This window comes from Exophiala aquamarina (assembly GCF_000709125.1).
Source record: "Exophiala aquamarina CBS 119918 chromosome Unknown aczIA-supercont1.12, whole genome shotgun sequence".
NCBI classification, from domain to species: Eukaryota; Fungi; Ascomycota; class Eurotiomycetes; order Chaetothyriales; family Herpotrichiellaceae; genus Exophiala; species Exophiala aquamarina.
Window position 1 is genome coordinate 599,764 of NW_013550576.1, and position 18,491 is coordinate 618,254.

The 18,491-nt window shown below is 50.3% G+C and overlaps 5 protein-coding genes across 5 annotated transcripts; 3 read left to right on the forward strand and 2 right to left on the reverse strand.

Annotated features, from left to right (window-relative positions):
- Positions 1-2,593: 2,593 nt before the first annotated feature.
- A1O9_10213 (peptidylprolyl isomerase) lies at positions 2,594-4,450 on the reverse strand (the record flags this gene model as incomplete). The annotated part of the gene is made up of 1 exon (XM_013400948.1): positions 2,594-4,450. One exon carries the CDS (start codon positions 4,448-4,450, stop codon positions 2,594-2,596), a length of 1,857 nt encoding a protein of 618 aa, XP_013256402.1.
- Positions 4,451-5,285: 835 nt separating this feature from the next.
- On the forward strand, positions 5,286-8,570 carry A1O9_10214 (uncharacterized protein; the record flags this gene model as incomplete). The annotated part of the gene is made up of 3 exons (XM_013400949.1): positions 5,286-5,421; positions 5,627-6,288; positions 6,336-8,570. 3 exons carry the CDS (start codon positions 5,286-5,288, stop codon positions 8,568-8,570), a joined length of 3,033 nt encoding a protein of 1,010 aa, XP_013256403.1.
- Positions 8,571-9,367: 797 nt separating this feature from the next.
- A1O9_10215 (uncharacterized protein) lies at positions 9,368-10,615 on the reverse strand (the record flags this gene model as incomplete). The annotated part of the gene is made up of 1 exon (XM_013400950.1): positions 9,368-10,615. One exon carries the CDS (start codon positions 10,613-10,615, stop codon positions 9,368-9,370), a length of 1,248 nt encoding a protein of 415 aa, XP_013256404.1.
- A 1,304-nt stretch (positions 10,616-11,919) lies between these two features.
- On the forward strand, positions 11,920-13,931 carry A1O9_10216 (uncharacterized protein; the record flags this gene model as incomplete). Its single annotated transcript, XM_013400951.1, has 5 exons — positions 11,920-12,179; positions 12,235-12,388; positions 12,446-12,732; positions 12,793-13,162; positions 13,215-13,931. 5 exons carry the CDS (start codon positions 11,920-11,922, stop codon positions 13,929-13,931), a joined length of 1,788 nt encoding a protein of 595 aa, XP_013256405.1.
- A 595-nt stretch (positions 13,932-14,526) lies between these two features.
- On the forward strand, positions 14,527-18,290 carry A1O9_10217 (DNA mismatch repair protein MSH6; the record flags this gene model as incomplete). Its single annotated transcript, XM_013400952.1, has 4 exons — positions 14,527-14,901; positions 14,949-15,120; positions 15,172-18,129; positions 18,166-18,290. 4 exons carry the CDS (start codon positions 14,527-14,529, stop codon positions 18,288-18,290), a joined length of 3,630 nt encoding a protein of 1,209 aa, XP_013256406.1.
- Positions 18,291-18,491: the final 201 nt, after the last annotated feature.

Below are 18,491 nucleotides of genomic sequence, written 5' to 3' on the forward strand. Positions count from 1 at the left end.
TCCGATAGAACAATGGGTCATCCGGTACGCAGGGAAAGGCTTCAGCGCCGAAGTTAACCAGATCCACTCCTGACCCAGATTCGATGTGAGGCGCTCAAGGTCCTTATCTGCTTTGGGGCTATAGGCCTTGACTAATCCGAACTGGCCTTCGATCGCTTTCGTCGCACTATCTACCCCCGCTTCTGCCAAAGCCGTACAGACGAATGCATCGTGAGCGCGAAGCCAGCATGCAGCCTCTTATTCCGTTTCTTGTTCCATTGACATGCACCTTATTGCTATACGTTTGAAATACTCCGGCCTCCCTTGCATGGGAGGTGCCATTGGTCGAGGCGGGCCGAGAGATATCATATACTGTCTTTGGAACATGCACATGTCCATCCATCAATCGGTGAGGTTCTCACGAACGAAAAGCTTTTGAAGGCTGGTGAGGCAGTTCCTGCTGTTGTCTTATCGACCTCGACAACGACCGGGATCATACCTCTAGGTTGAGTCGCCTTCCCTCGGAGCTCCTCGACACGATCGATAAACTTTTGGTCCTCAGTCAGAGTCGCAGCACGCTCATGCCCTGTGATGCCGAAATCAATAGCTTTGGCGAATATGCATATATTCCCAACATCGTAGATGGTAATTCCGATCCTCTTGACTGAAGGCAGGAGATTCTTATTCTGTGAAGCACCAACGGTCTCACTTTAGTCGGAGAGAACAAGAGTCATAAGATCACTCATTTTAACAATTTGCAGTGGGACGACTGCCTGTATCTGGACATCGAAGAGATCAATCAGTGAGTTTAGTGGAGGGCCGCAGTCTCTTTGGGTCAGTTGCATGGTTTGAGTGATTGCTTGAATGGCATCGATCTGTGTTTGGTGTAGGCGATACCCGTAAAGCAAAGGAACTGGCAGGGTTTCGTCCAGAGCCTCGTTAGTATCGAGATTACTCGATTTAGGAATCGTCCAGTAGGGGAAGCCTCCAACCAGAATTGCGCAGCTTAGGATTAGCAAAATTTTCCTCAACATGCAGGTTTTCTCACTTTTGGAAGATCATGCCACAATGAGTCCAAAGACGGAATCGCAGAGCTACTTCACTGCTGATATTCTCGATGTTGTGACGGACAACAAAGCCTTGCTCATGACCAAAGACGTGTAGGCCGTTCGGCACCGCAAGCTGCATTGCCACGCCTGCTAACGCGTGGGACGAGTCCTTGAACATTCTGTTCACTGGGACTGGCCACAGGCATAGTATCAATACCGCCTCAATGCTCGAGGTCGGTTAGTCAAAGCAAAAAGCGGTGCCAGGGCGACTTGCAGAATTCGCCGCACTACTCGTTCGAAAAATGTAGGATCTCCGGCGTACCTGCGAGCTCCGATCGCGACTATGGACCACAAAAGCAAGGCTGGCCGCTCGAAGTATTGGTCTGGGCTGGTTGCAGCATCGAACAAGCCAGGAATGAAGGGTTCATATTGCTCAAAGAATCTTTCGCTATCAGACCATGTGTGAGAGCTCTGAAAAGACTTACAGTTTCAAGCAAGCATCTATGTTGCGTGGATCGATCTGGGCGATTGTCAATTCGGGGGGGTGTTTCGTGTGGAATCCGTTCATTGTTTCCGCTTTCTGGTTCTGTGGATTGGCCGGTTTCCCCGAATCGACCGCGCTCTAGCCAGAGTACGCAGAAGCCCGACGAGCTTGGTCTGCATCACAGGACTTCTCGACTGGGCCTGGCTTTGTAGCTGCTCCTGGAGCCTCGCATTTTCGCGGGCCAACTCAGCCTTGCTAACTCGAATGCCAGTTTTGCTCTTGTTATGGGCGACCAGCATTCGTACATTTCCTCTAGCTCTTTCTCATGTTGCGACACCTCACACAGAAGAGCTACCTTACGACATCGCGAACATGGCCTACTGTGATCTTTGCGAGCATCATATTTCAGCTAGACGCTCCCATTGATCAGCGAAACCAACTCCTAACTGCAGATGATGCTTTGCTCTTACCTTTGCAGCCTGCATTCAGAGCAGGCTCGAACTCGACCAAGAGGACCAGACATCGCGCATACTGAGGCTCTGCTGCCTCAAAGGGTGATTCACACAGGTATCCGTTGCTATTTGTCCAAGTAGTCCGGGGCTAAAATGGCTTGGAAGATCAGTTAGTTGTTGTATGCTGCTGGGAATTGCGGCAGTCACATGAGCATGACTAAAGCAAACCGACGATTCGATAGAGGTTTTGGGCGAGGTACTTCGGCCCCCACGACGTGTGAGTTACTGTGAGGTCTGACCCACGGCTCACGTGAGCCAGGGTGAGCATAGGGTGGCATCACCATCTTGCCGAAAGAGCTTAAGCCTGACAGTTTCTTATTACCTTGACCTGAACAATGTCATTACTATCCAACAAGTTGATGGAGGAAAAGATGAGTATGTGCGAGATGGTGTTTTAATTAGAGAGGATTGATGGGGTTCGTGGAAGAAATTGGCGGACAATCCATATCTACCATTCACCTCTACTTCACTTAGTCCATTCGCCTGGTTGTCTGCAGCCTTTCCCACAAGCACGGTCAGCTTGGGAACAGGACTGCTCTAACCAAAGTGGACATGACGTTGAACAGTCTTCAATTTATAGAGATGTTGACTATCTTGATATCCTCCTCGGGCTTTTCTTTCCGTACCTTCGCATTCTCCATCTGATGGATGACATCCATTCCCTGGTACGCCCGACCAAAAATGGTGTGCTTATTGTCCAGCCAAGGTGTCTTTTCAGTCGTGATGAAAAACTGGGACCCATTTGTTCCGGGACCTGCATTTGCCATGCTCACTGTGTAAGGCCTATCGTGCTTCAAATCCGAGAACTCGTCCTCAAATTCCTTTCCCCAGATACTCTCACCACCAGTCCCATCGCCCAGTGGATCACCACCTTGTATCATAAATTTGCGGATGATCCGATGAAAGATCGTGTTGTTGTAGTATCCATTTCTTGAATGTGTAACGAAGTTTTCCACTGCCTTGGGAGCTTTATCTGGGAAAAGCCTAATATGGATGTCTCCATAATTGGTGTGCAGGACCGCGGATGTGCCAATCTGGGCCTGCTTCTCTTCCTTCTTCTTGCCGCCAATCACTCGAGGCTTCTCGTTTTGGACATCTCGTGTCGACTTGCTGATATCCTCTTCGTTGGTAAACATATAAAATCGGACCTTTCCATATCCAGTGGCGAATAGCATTGGATCCCTTTCCTCAGCCTCACTCAGGAGCGGATTGGAGCTTGCAGCCATGGAAATAGTCACCACCTCCTTTTTCTGCGGCGCACCTTGGTAAATAGCCACGTTCAATGCGCGAAAAGGCTCATCTTTCCCATATGCTTTCAATACGCGATTTGTCAAAGTGTTGATGACCTTCACACCGAGTAGAGATCCGTACGCAATAAAATAGCCCGACTCGTCAAAGGCAACGTTGATTCTGGACCGGACAGCTGCATTGTCGAGATCACGCTCAACTGCCAACCTGCGCCCAAATTCCACTTCCTCCAACTTTTGAAGCGCGGTACCAGCCTGTTGCATCGCAGTAATTGTTTCGATGGACTCGTCATAAGAGCGATATAACTTGCCAGAAGCAAAGTCAAACACGCGTACCTTCCTATCGGGAAAAGAAATAGTTGCGAATTGGTGGCCTGAAGGTGATACAGTAATGTTTGACGGGGCCGACTTGGCCTTCTTGAAGTCAAAGAGGTTTGTAGTTGACTTCAATTTGAAGACATTGTCCGGCTTTTCGTAGTTGTCTCGTGGTTGCCAGTATTCGATCATACCAGTTGAATCAGCCGATATAGCACAATCGAAGCTAGGATTATAAGCCATAGCCACGAGTGGTGCACGATGAAGAGCAGGGATCACGTGGATCGGAGTTTGTGAATTGCCTCGACCGTCGTACAGGTGTATCGCCTTTCCTACTCCAGCTGCTAGTATAGGTACTGCACCCCTTCGGTGCACCCAGCAGATACAAGATGCTGGTTGCTCAAGATTGAGAATGGATAAAAGGTCGAAGGTGATTACATCAAAGATCTTGATAGTATTGTCGTCGTTGTCGCCTGCTGTAGCGAAAAGGCCACCGTCCGTGCTCACGCTTGAGCTTACTACTCGACTTTCATGTGCTCGGTACTCCTTGGCAAACTCGATTCCAACGGCTACCTTCTTCCAGAATTTGACAACTCCATCAACAGAAGTTGTGATGATGAAGTCGGCTGGGGGAGGGGCAACGGTCACAGTAGACAGCTGATCCTTGTGCATCAATGACCTTGAGTATCTCAGCCCTTTAGGCAAAGCATCAACATACAAGGACTCATACGGCAACTTGCGCTTCTTTTTAGGCGGCACTGAAGAAGGCAAGGCTGGGCCGAAATCATCATCATCGGAAGACTCGCTATCAGATCCTGGTCTGTCGATTGATCTCGATCGCTTGCGAGAATTTGTATCAGACATTTTAGGATGCGGGATGTCTCCAGGAGACCGAACTTAGAAGAAATGGCAATCAAGTAAATTGCAGAACAAAGGAACAGCTACCAATGCCCGACGCGAGGTTTGGGGAGACTTGGAAAGATTTCTACCAGCAATCGCCTAGTGAACCAAGGGAAGGCGCTAGCGCAACATTAGTCTTGGCACGTCAAGCATTTTGGAAATGAAATCTGGCTTGAACGGTGCAATAATGATGCGCATCAGACATTCCTCGTCCCTAGGCGTTGTGCTGAGTGTTTAGGCATGATTGGAAAGCAGGCCAGGTCCCTCCAATAATGATGATGATGACGGAGGCGACCTCGTGCTGGGGCACCAAAGCTGGGGGACCAGGACTGGGTAAATCTCAAGCAAGGCTTTAGGTGGTCGATGTCCGTTTCGGCCGAGATTTTGGGACAGGAAAGAAGGCGCTAGTCCCTCGAAACTTCACGCGCCACCCAGGCGTGCCTGCCTGAAGCCGAGTTACATATCCGACACTAACTTGTAATCGTAACGATGTAATTAATACTGGGTTGGGTTGCAACCTCGAGGTATTAAGTAAGCCTGTACCCCAGTATGTCTGCTTTCAACTACTCGATCATCTTTTGGTCTTCAACCTTCTCTGCGTTTACATTTGATCGTTTGGGAGCAACGCCTCGTTATCCGGTGGAATTCTACGTTTCTACTGGAATCCTGGCTTGGAACACCCAGTGGCACCACAACCTATCAGCGACGACTTGTCCTTTGAGTCTTTCATGCTCACATCCGATGACTTGCAAGCATTTGCTTTGGCAGGCAGGCACGTCCAGGCAGCATGGCAGCCACAATGGTATCAACACACGCACTGCCCTTGACAGCCTCATCATCACACGATCCTAAGCGTCATGGCAGTCTCGGGTCTAGTCAAAAGGCCCATATTCAGTTGAGACAGATGCGGAAAGGGACCAAGTCGTGTCGAGAATGTAGGTCCAGTTACTTGATATCTCCGCGAGTTGGACGTGATGCAGTCCAAACGAAGAGCGAGACACAATATATGTCTTCTTACACCCTCTTTGCATTGTTGTTGAACTCATCCCTCATTTTCCTTCACCTGTGTGAGAGGGATCAGGATATGATGGGTTTCATCTTGGTTGATATCAGGCTCCGCTGACAACAACGTTGCTAAAGGCCGCCGCCGAAAAGTCAAATGTAACTATCCATCTTCGCCAGAGCCTGAATCTGAGAGCACACAAATATTCCAACCGGATGCGGCCGAGCCTACTGGTTCCATTGCATCGACAACGAAATGCATTGAATGTGCCACTCACGCTCGTATCTGTGAGGTCCAGGGCATTGTGGATAATTTGAGCCGCGATCCCAAGTCTGCTGATCCGCTTTATTCTCCGCAGAGAAGGATTTACAAACGCAGACGCCTCAAATCTGGCGTGGCCGATCCTCAACCTGACTCTCCCGACAGCAACAGCGCCGAGCTTGAATATCGGAAAGGGCTTGCTAATCGTCCTCGAGTTCTGAAGATCCATGTCAGTAGAATGGATTCTGTTGCCGAGAGGCTCGCAGAAGCATCCAGGGCTAGAACAAGGCGTTCAGGACAGCCGGAGATTTCGCTGATGGACTCCTTTGAGCGAATCGGAGCTTACGATTTTGTAGCCGCAATGAACGGCGTGTTACATAATTACGAGACTCATGAACAGAGCCATCAGGAGGTACATCCTCCTAAGCCATCAGTTCATCAAATCAGGACTCAGACACCACTCCAAAGTGCTTTCGAACAGGAGATGAACGTAAAGGCCACGAGTCCCGTCCTGTCTCAAGTCTTCAACAATAGCATGGTATTTTATTTCTAGCTAGCCGTTGGCCTGCGCTTACATGTGATCAGTTAAGCCAAACTTTAATTGATCCAGATACAGTCAGCTCCAAGTTGCAAATCCTCACGTTTTCGGACCATGTCTCGGCCACGGATGCAGACAAGTTGGCTTCTACCATCGCCTCGGAGCCATATATCATGGAAGTTCTCGATATTTCGACCCATTGGTGGATATCATGGCGTGACCAAGCCTTCGCACTCCATGAAGTATTCCTCAATGCTGATTATTTCCCGCCGCCTGTCAATACAGCCCTTGCACTTGACAACAATGTTGTTGGTGGTACGAAGAGGAAGCCCATTCCAATCTCCTTGCAAGATTTTGTGCGCTCAAAGCTGGCCCAGAAGGACAACGCTATTGCAATTGCAACAGGTTTGCTCGGCATAGCCATGTCCCTCCAGGTGCTTCGACCTGGCATTGACGACACCGGACTACATCTCTCCAGCCCAGCGGTGGAAGTGATGGATCGCATCGTTTTGGCAGTAGACTCTGTCATGCTCTCTCCTAGCTCAAATCCTTCGTATATAACCGATCCATCCATCCTGTTACTACTAATGGCGCGGTGCAAGATGTATGCCGAAAGCAATCAAGTGCACAAATCATTCGTGGTGCTTAGGACGGCCATCAACGCAGCCAAAAGGATGGGATTCGCCGACCCACACAGAAGGCTACGGCCGAGTCATACTTTCCCTGGTGTGCCAAATGCAGCAGAATGGTCAACAACAGCCGCCGCAAGCACAGAAACCGGGGAGGACGTCACGCAGCTCGTCGTCCGTCAACGGTTTCTTGGTTCAATACTTGAGCTCGATCGCCTGATGAGCATGGTCCTCGGATTTCCGTACTACGAGGACGACAACTTCACAGATCAGTTAGCTCTAGCTGTCTTGAAAGATGAGGCAGGCTTACAGGGAGATGATACAGGGCCTGAATCACCTAATGTGGACATCAAGATGCGGGCACTTCGACGCATTGTTGCCATTATAGCCGGACGCGTCAATGACCGGAATGTGCTTGCAAGCTCAGGAGTGGATGACCCAACTCTTCACGCTGAGACCATGAGGCTACAAGCCTCACTTGCTGGTGCTGCGGCCGCAATGCCGAGCGGATGGTGGGACATAGAAACGCATAGACGGGCAGTTCTCATAGACCCATTCTTCGTGCAAGAGCACCTTATGGCTCAGATGTGGTACTGGGAAACACAGGCCTTTCTCCATCTGCTTTTCATGCTCAAACCCAGTCCTCACCAGAAGGTCGGTGCTGGCATAGATATATACCAGGAGAACCGGATCCTCTGCTTCCAGGGATGCCGTGGTGTCCTTCGGATTTTCAACCTCATGCGCTCCAACCCAAGCTTGGCCGTATACGTCTGCAACTGCGACGACTTCCAGGGCGTGCTTACAGGATGTATCCTCCTGGTAGGTCTACTCCTGCGAAAGGCTATGTGTCCCGGGGAGCACGCGCGAAGCGTCGCTTGGCCTGGCCAGGGAGAAGTCGGTGAGAGTCTCGCGCTCATTGAAGAAACCAAAGACATTTTCCGCTACCGTTCACAAAGACAAGGCGGGTTCATTAGCAAGCAGGGCCTCAAAGTCCTCGTTGAGCTTGGGTCTTTCTTCGACGATCCCACTGATGACTTTGATCAAGGTGGTGGTGGTGGAGGAGGAGGAGGAGGAGGAGGAGGAAGAGATGGACCGAGCCGGAGGGTTGTCATCATGCCCTATTTTGGGACCATCACGCTCGAATTCGGCCCATCCCCACAGATCGTCTCTCACCCGGGCGATACTGTGAAGGCATTCGACCTCGAAACGGACAGGATTCCAGCATACCCGACAACGCAGAATCTGCCGCTGACGCCGCCGCTGATCAGCTCGACTGGGAATGCAAACGGAGGACACGGCGGCGTGGCAGCCGCAGCCGCGGCGATGGAATCCATTCCAGGCTACGAAGCAGTCGACCTGCCCGACTATCTCGAAGGCCAATGGCCAACGTCTTCGACCGCCGCTAGCCTCTGGATGAGCGGCGCAGAGCAGCAAGTCACTACCTCTAACGCAAGTCACATCAATGGCGTTGGCAATGGCAATGGCAATGGCAACGACATTGCTGACGACATTGAGTTCGCAGGGCTCGATATGCCAGAAGTGACGTTGGAATGGGATCAATTCCTGTTCGGCGAGGAGCTTGGCCAGGACTGGAACGCGGACGTCGAGATCCCGGAAGAGTGGTATACGATGACAACGCAGCAAGGTTTATGAGGTAGCGGCACCAGTGAGGGAAAGCACTGTCTATGTAGATGTCTCGGGTTATTTTCTTAAGAATTGCTGGTGTGAGTGTTCTGCATCAAACTCGATTTTATTTAAGTTGAGAGGTACATTACATAGGTGTATTTCTGACCAAATAGCGCTGGGCATGAAGATTCGATACAGCTGGCTACAGCCTGCTCGCTACAGCATCAAATCAAGGTGCAGATACCTCTCCCAAAAGATCGATTGCAGAATCAATTTCGTTCGAAGCCTCGAGGGACTTTGCTCATACGTTCCTCTACGTCAATGTACGTGTTCATGTGCAAACACAGCCCGCCCGCGCGCCCAAAGAGAGCCCTTCATCTCTTGTACACAAAGCAAGCAATGTGATTTTGCCGAGTGATGGGCGGAGGCAGGTCATCAGTTTCTCTCGTATTCGCCTTCGGTGTCCATTTTCATCGATAAGCATTTGGCACGCGGGGACGAAAATCGCGGGTTAGAGTACAGGGCGCCCCCTTGGGAAGCGCGGGGTTGATCTGAGTGCCTTGAGCATAGCGAGTGTGTTATGCTTGCAGGCAGCGTGGGTATCTCATAATCATCGGGGTGTTGTTGCGAGGATAGAAGTGGCAATTTTGTTGGGGATATCAATGGGCGTGTATGTCGTGAAAAAGGCGGTGGAAATTCCACCTCTGGCTTTGCTGGAAGGAATGCCATGTATGTACAGTCGAGGTTTGCGATCTCTCTAGTTTCAAATGGAGTTTCTGAAACTCCAATTTTAGGGGGGAAGTTGGTTTTCATCTGGTTCTTCATCAAGCGCCCTCGTTCCGCTTGGACAGCGCGAGAAGCGCATCCGCGTACAATAAGTCTGAACCCTTCCTAAGCTTCCTATGGTTCGGTGGGTCATATTGATCAGGTTCAACCATCTCATGCTGCTGCATTTGTTGCGAGAAGGGTCCCTTGGGAGTATCACTTCTCCCGGCGTTGCTGTCGTTCCCAACTATCTCCACGTGAGTTGATATGTCCGACTTCTCAAGATCTTCCATCCATTGAGGTCGAGATGAGGCCGATGTGGACGTCGCTGATAGTGTTGTGCGCAGATGTAGGTTGGCTGATTTACGGGTTGGATCTATTGCGAAGTCCAGGTCTGTGCCCGTGGAATTCTGTAAGGTCGGGAGAGGTGGGTGGCCATCAAAGGTGGCCATATGTGGGTCGGATCGATCTGCGGTGAGACTGAGACTTCGTCTCGTCCTTTGATTGACACTTGAAGACGTTTCAACCAATTTGCTCAAGACGGCGAATTCGAGTTTAAGCTTGACGCTGTAGACAAATGGCTTTATGGAGATCTCGGCAATGTGGAGATCGTAAAATTCAACAACGAGGAGTAAGATATCCAGTGCAATGATGACCACATTGATGATGACAAGCTGAAGCATGACGCGGTGTACATGTTTTTTGGGACTCTGGTCTGAAGACGTGGACCCGGATCGAGGGACACTATCTTGTGTCTTTAGGATATCAAGTGTCTTCCAAACATAGAGCCCTGAGATGATGAATTCCTGGACGCAGAACCCGGTCATCTGGATTTTCTCAATGTACACATATCCTCTTTGGTAACTAGGCCGGGATGAAGCAGGTTGTGCGAAATTCCCGACAAACTCCAGAACGGTTGTGGTGACGTGGAATAATATTGCATCGATGATGATCATCCACTTGACGGATTTGAGTATCCGATCATTGCCTCTGCCCAACACGATGCCCAGTCTCGAGTAAAGGACAACGCTTTGTCCAGTAACGAAGGCGCACCAGCCATAGTTGTTGATTATCAGACCTGCAAGGTTGTTGCCCAGGCGGAAATAGTGCAGCACGAGGCCAATACAGTACGGTATGAGGCCGGAGGTAGAGATTAGAAGCGACCAGAAATATAGACCGCGATAAGAGGTGAAAGTAGTGAAGATTAGGATGGTTAACTCTATCGAATTGTAGAAGGAGAGTGCGGTGGTAACGACCACGAGGATTGTGGTGTAGTCAAAGGTGCCTGTGTAGAAGTCGCGACCCATTGTAAAGCAGGGCGACTCTGAAATGTCATGGCGTTCAACGGGCAGCCCAGGACAGCATGCCAAAGCTCAACGTCGCAAGGCTGATGCGTTTAGAACAGGTGGAATTGGGGTTGCGTAGAGGTCAAGTTGACTGTTGAAAAAGAGTGGACACAAGAGAAGGAGGACTCACGGTATGCGTATTATTAGATGGAGAGGGCCTCGGGTCACCCATTCGTTCGGGTTGAAAACCTGGGGCAGCAGTACCAAGTGCAACGCCTTGTCACTCCATCCGGGGTCAGGTTACAACTGGCACACGGCTGACATTGTGTTGTGGTTGAAGCGAGAGGGGCTGTTCCTTAAACGACTTAGCAAGCGTGAATCATTGACTCGCTGCTGGTCGAGATCCAGGAAGCTGCATCCAGGAAATGAAAAAGGTCGGGGCATGGGCAGGCGAATGGCCCAACGCGAGGATCAAGGGGGGGAGAGCAAGGATAGAGGATTGGCTCCCGTCAAGGAACCAACCCAAGCCCACCGCTAATCCACCAGACGCGTGGATCGGTAGCTGGGAAGAGATTCTCTCCAGAGCATGCTGCTCGTGTCTTACGCACGCCCTCAGTTGAGAGAGCGATCGATGGCAAGGAATCTTGAATTCGCAATTCGGCCGCCGGAGCTTGAACCAAGAAGGGAGAAATCCAGCATCTACAGTAGACAGGCAAGCCACGTGAAGGGAAGCGCAGGGCAGGACGCGTTTGAGGGCATTGGCCCACGGGAGAGGCACTCTAACTGCCTACAGTTGACTAGCTCTTTCTAGGTACGGAGGGCGGAGTGCTTGAGCGAGCTGTCCATGTGCTTGTTCGAACCAGGCATCATACGGGAATGCCTCTTGTGATGGGCTCCTTATTCTTTCCTCCTCGTTACACAGGCCCTGTACTTTAGACATTACCACACGGGCAGACCTAGCTCGTATGTACTTGGCAAGTGAAACATCGACATGAATACCAATGCATCCTCAGGTGCTTTGCTGTACGAGTATGTACACGTATGTAAGAATTCACCAAGCATGGCCAAGCAACCAGCTGCACACGTGATTGCACCGAGTCAGTGGAATAGCCTACTTGTCCGGCAGTGAATCATGGATAATCCTCGGTCGGCATTTCTGTGCCCGACTCAAAGTTTTTCTGGATACCGCCATTCTCCGCAGATGCTCGACACTCAAGGTTCTCGCCTGCGCTGACATGTGATACTAGTGCATCACGATTCACGCCTACAGCCACAACCTGCCGCCCACGCCGACTTTGCCCTTCATCAGCAGATCATGATATAGCATGGTCCGGATACAACCTCTCAGAGCAGCGCCACGCTCTTTATACATATGCCAAACCTGTCGCCATGCCCGACCCCAACTACCGTCCAGCTCGCGATCCTCTCCGCAGCAAACAACACGCAGCATAACTCGCGTCCATGTCGAAAAGATCAAGAGGAGCCAGGAGGAATGGCGCGAGAGATCAGACCTCATAAGCAGTGGTCAGGCACCATCTATGCTTAGCCGCCTTGAAGAGAGGGGGTATATCAATCAGATCGTTGGGTGCGTTTTCACTTCGGGTCCAGAATACTTTGTTCCCAGGCTGAAAAATAATCAGGCCTCGTGACGACCTAGAAAACCTCCTGACCATGCGGCGCATTGGGGTCTATGCTGGTATAGACCCGACTGCTCCGTCTATGCATCTTGGCCATTTGATACCGTTCATGGCGTTGGCCTTCTTTTACATCCATGGCTACAGTGTTCATTACCTGGTGAGCCCATAGAACACATCAGCCGAAAGCTCACTGACAAATACTGTTATGAAATAGCTTGGAGGCTTTACTGCGTCCATCGGAGACCCCACTGGGCGTCTTACTGGCAGGGCAGAGCAATCACCCGGGCTCCGAAAGACGAATATGGCTTCTTTGCACAACCAGCTCAAAAGATTCATGGCTTCAGTCGAAAAGTATGCAGAGCGCCGAGGCTATTTGAGAGAGTGGGCTTGGAGGAAAGCACTAACTAATAACGCGGCCTGGTGGAGCAAGACAACTGCGAGAGATTTCCTTTTTGTCCTTGGGAGGCACGTTCGTTTAGGTCCGATGCTAGGTAGAGACACGTAAGTATCTAACATCTCCGGTTCGTCTGCTGTCACATTGTGTGCTTACCTTATATCAAGCGTCAAGAATAGACTCGACGGTGATGGCATGTCATTCTCGGAGTTCAGCTATCCTCTGGTCCAAGCCTATGACTGGTGGCATCTTTTCCAACAGGGAGTTCAACTACAAATCGGTGGTGCAGACCAGTTTGGAAACATTCTCACAGGGACCGAGCTCATCAAATCCATCGCCAAAGAAGACCATCCCTACCAGACGGCACTCAGAGATTTAGCGGCGACAGAAAGGAAGAGTAGGATACGGACAACGAACGACCCCTTCGGATTCACCGTTCCTCTGTTGACCACTGTATCCGGTGAAAAATTCGGCAAAAGTGCTGGGAATGCTGTCTGGCTCGACGAGAGCATGACTAGTCCATTTGAGCTCTACCAGGTAAGCTTGCCGTTTCCGCACATAGTAGCGTTCCCCGAACTAAGTCTTCTAGTTTCTCCTGCGTTCTGCAGATGCCGATGTCGAAAAATTCCTACGACTTCTGACTTTTGTCCCGTTGGAAGAGATAAAAGGCCTGATGGAGCAACATGAGCAGGATGCCTCAAAACGAATTCCACACCACAAACTGGCCAAAGAGATTGTAGAACTAATCCACGGCTTGGGAGCTGCAGACAAAGCTGAGGCCGAGCATCGAGGGTTGTACGGAAAGGCGGTCAGTGTCAACGGCATCTTGCAGACTGTCGACACTCAAAAGAAAGAAAGTTCGAAAGGAAATGGGAAAGCAGGATTTATAAATCCCCAAGTCAACAAACACGCCCAACCGTTGTCTAGAGAGACTACAGGGACACCGCATATCCAGTTGCCGAGAAGCCTAGTCATTGGGCAACCTTTGAGTCGAATCTGCTGGTCTGCTGGGCTCACCTCTTCAAAATCGGAAGCGCAGCGACTCATCAGTGCTGCAGGTTTGTATATCGGGGCGAATGCGGATGCAAAAGGAGGAATGGACGACGCACTCAGCTTTACGCCCGCTAAAAGTGCCAGTTGGGATTTACTTGAGAGATACATCATCGATGAGAAGCTCCTGATCCTACGAGTTGGAAAATGGAAGATGAAAATCATCAACATCGTGTCCGATACGGAGTTCGCTCAATCTGGGCAGACCTGCCCTGGATGGGATCAGAAGGTGGAGGATGCACCCAAGTCAAGCTAAATAAGCACTCGGCACCAGTGACCGAGAACGTGACTGCCAGCCTTGCAATTGCAGATTGCTTGGGCACGGCCATGATGGTGATGCTCACCCAACACTGTGCTTCAAGTATTGGTGGGTTCGCAGGTGGCAGTCTGCATTCTATACAACAATGTACCATAGATAGAGTGTACACTATTTCCATTCACTTCTTCAAAGCAACAAGACTTGTCCAGATACTCCAAGAGAAGAGCAAGTAGCGATCTATGCTGACTTCCCGGATTCGCAAGTAATCAAAGAGCACAATGCATAGTATCGCAGGAGACTTTGTTTTCATCCAATAGGACCTACCATTTGCACCACCCGGAACCCATTTGAAGGCTGTTGGAACCGAGTGGGCCTCGTCGCGAGGCTGCGTCAATCTACGCGTAGAACGCGCTAGCATTCGGGACAAGTACGCCCCTCAACGCGGGTGCATCGCTTTTGGGCTTCCCCAACTTTTGACCTCCTGGCACCTCTATGCACACTTACCGCGACTTGATCTACCTGTTGTAGAGCCTCGTTGAGTAGCACTGCAATCCCGTTGTGAGGCTGATTGGAAGGGTTTCGTGTCATCACCATGGGCAAAAGAGCTTCTACGACACCATCAACTACCCCGGCGTTGAAGAAGTCCTCGTCTACGGGTGGACAGAAGACTCTATTTGGATTCTTTCAGAAAACTCCTTCTACCGCATCTCCAGCCTCTCTACCTGCAAGGCCTATTAACGGCACTACGACGCCTTCGAATTCATTCTTCAAAAGGGTCGAGTCCGCGTCAGGCTCATCATTGACTCCTGTTCCAAGCAGTGACGCTGCAGAACCGGATTTAAATAATGGCAATGACAAGGCGAGTCCCATATCACCTGCCAAAGGTCTGCCTTCACCAGTCTCAGCTGACGGACGGCAGACTAATGGTGTTGAAGAACTGAATGCCAGGGGGACCCCTACTAGAAAGGTCAGTTCAACTTTCTCTCAAAAGTGCCGTTCCTGATTTGAATGCAGGCAAAGAAAAAAATCATCAGTTACATTGAGTCCGATAGTGAAGGGACTGATGATGATGATGTCTTCAAACCCACTCCTGCACCACGCGGCCGGTCTGTAAAAAGAAGAAAGCTATCGAACGACGAGGACGAGGGCACTTACGAACAAGAGAATGAGCTCGACCTGGACGATGGTAAACACACTCGTATATGCTTGAAGGGATTCACGAGACTAACCCATTCAGATCTCGAAGACTTCATCGCCCCTGATGATTCGGAGGATGATGTGCGACCGACAAAACGAAAGCGACCATCCAAACCTGTCTCGCGAACCACTTCTTCCCATTTTACTTCATTGGTAGACGAAGTCGAGATGGATCCGGAAGGACGCGAAGCATCAACTGCTCAACAATGGACATATGACCCAGACAATGCCCAGCCTCTGCAACCACGTTCCACTAATATCCCCTCCAAAAAGCCTGGATTTGACACGGGAAAAAAGCAAAAGGCACATATGACCGAGCCGGAGAAAAGACATGCATGGCTTGAAGATGTCAGGGATCTTGACCGCAATCCACCAAGTCATCCGGATTATGACCCCCGAACTCTTTATATCCCGCCCATGGCTTGGACGCACTTCTCACCGTTTGAGAAGCAGTACTGGGAAATCAAACAAAAGTTCTGGGACACAATCGTTTTCTTCAAAAAGGGAAAGTTCTACGAACTGTATGAAAAAGATGCAACAATTGGCCATCAGCTGTTTGATTTGAAGTTGACAGACCGTGTCAACATGCGTATGGTTGGCGTTCCTGAATCAAGCCTAGGGTTGTGGGCAAACCAGTTTGTCGCCAAAGGATACAAAATTGCCAGGGTTGACCAGCAGGAGACAGCACTGGGCAAGAACATGCGTGAACGTGATGAACAATCCAATGGCGCGTCTACCAAAAAGACCAAAGACGACAAGGTCATCAAAAGAGAGCTTGCCTGCGTTTTGACGGCGGGAACTTTGGTTGATGGATCCATGCTACAAGACGATATGTCAACCTACTGTGTTGCAATCAAAGAGTCAGAGATTAATGACCTTCCAGCTTTCGGAATAGCATTTGTTGACACTGCCACTGGTCAATTCAACATCTCTCAATTCATAGATGATCCAGACATGACCAAGTTCGAGACCTTCATCGCTCAAACGAGGCCACAAGAGATCATTTTGGAGAAGGGTGGAGTTACAGCAAAGACACTCCGGATTTTGAAGAACAATACGGGCCTGACAACGATCTGGAACTATCTGAAGCCAGGTAAAGAATTCTGGGAAGGTCACATCACGTTGAAGGAGATTGAGGCCAGTGAATATTTTCCTGATGCCTGGCCTCGAGCTCTTGAGCAGGGCAAAGACAAAGATTTGCTCATGTCAGCGTTAGGAGCCCTCATTCAGTACCTCAGAACACTCAAGATTGAGCGTGATCTTGTGACTTTGAGCAACTTCACGTGGTATGATCCTATTCGGAAAGCTTCTAGTCTGGTCCTTGATGGACAGACCTTGATCAATCTTGAGATATTTGCCAACTCATACGACGGTGGTGGTGAAGGCACGCTATTCCAACTGCTCAACCGTTGCATAACACCGTTTGGCAAACGCATGTTTAAGCAATGGGTCTGTCACCCATTGATGGACACGAAAAAGATCAATGCTCGCCTCGATGCTGTGGATTCACTCAATGCAGACACAAAGGTACGAGACAAGTTCACCTCACAGATGGCAAAAATGCCTGATCTTGAGCGTCTCATATCCCGTGTTCATGCGGGTACTTGTAACGTCCAGGACTTCGTCAAGGTCTTGGAGGGGTTTGAACAAATCGATTACACTATGTCACTGCTTCGAGACGGTTCTGGGAAAGCAGCGGGTTCCGAAGGCGTGATCGGCCAACTTATCACTGCTATGCCTGATCTCGAGTCCCGCCTCAAATACTGGACCGATGCGTTTGAGCGTAGCAAAGCAAAAGAAACTGGCGTTCTCGTTCCTGAACGCGGCATTGAAGAGGATTTTGACAATTCTCACGACGCAATCAAGGAAATCGAAGACGAATTTGAGATCTTGCTTCGCACTCAAAGAAAAGCGCTAGGCTCCAATGCCATCTGTTACCGCGACAATGGCAAAGAGATCATGCAGCTTGAAGTCCCGGCCAAAGTCAAGGGTATCCCCAAGAACTGGGACCAGATGTCAGCCACCAAGCAGGTCAAAAGATATTATTTCCCAGAGCTGAGGCAGCTTGTTCGCCGGCTGCAAGAGGCCCAAGAAAGACATTCGCAGATTGTCAAGGAGGTTGCAGGTAGATTCTACGCCCGATTTGACGAAAACTACGAGATCTGGCTTGCGGCCGTCAAGATTATTGCTCAGCTTGATTGTCTTATCTCCCTTGCTAAAGCAAGTGCCAGTCTCGGCTATCCAAGCTGTCGTCCAGAGTTTGTGGATGACGAGAGATCGACGCTTGAGTTGGTGGAGTTGCGGCATCCCTGCCTACTTGCCAACGTTGACGATTTCATCCCCAACGATGTCATTCTCGGTGGTCAAACCAGAAACCTCACTCTTCTGACCGGTGCCAACGCAGCAGGAAAGTCAACTGTCCTGCGCATGACATGCATAGCCGTGATCATGGCCCAAATTGGTTGCTACTTGCCCTGCCAGTATGCACGACTCACGCCTTTTGATCGTATCATGTCCCGTCTCGGAGCCCAAGATCATATCTTTGCGGCACAGAGCACATTCTTCGTGGAGTTGGCTGAGACGAAGAAGATTCTATCTGAGGCAACTCCACGATCTCTCGTAATTCTCGATGAACTAGGCCGTGGTACTTCCTCTCACGACGGTCTCGCCGTTGCCCAGGCGGTTCTCCACCACCTTGCATCACATATTGGCTGCCTTGGATTCTTCGCCACGCATTACCATTCCTTGTCCGCGGAGTTCAAGCATCATCCGGAGATCTCGGCGAAGAGGATGAAGATCCTGGTCGACGACAAGCAGCGGCGTGTGACCTTCCTCTATAAGCTTGAAGAGGGCGTCGCGGAAGGCAGTTTCGGTATGCATTGCGCAAGCATGTGCGGCATTGCAAGTACGATTGTGGACCGCGCAGAAGAGGCAGCGCGCGAGTGGGAACATACCAGTCTGATCACGCGCAAGCTTAAGAACAGCGCAGCAGCAGCTGGTAATGGTGTGGATTCCAACGGAGAAAAGGTGCTAGAGGTGCCATTGGGGATCCTGAGTGACATGGCCTGGATCCTGAGGGAGGACAACAACGACAACGAGGAGAAGACAGTCGACGCCAGGAGTCTAGATGCTTTGGTCAAGTGTATCGAGGCACTGTGAAGTGGGCACATCTTCTAGCATCATGTGCGGGTTGACTGGCAGCAGCTTGGGCCAGCGAGCAAGCTTTTGAAGTTTCTTTCCGTTATATTATATATTTTTCGTCATGTATTTCGGCTGGTTGATGGGGTAAGAATGGAATTTGAGTCTGGGACCGCGTGGCGCGAGCGAAGCAGAAAGTACGGGTACAGTAGAGTTTCAGCA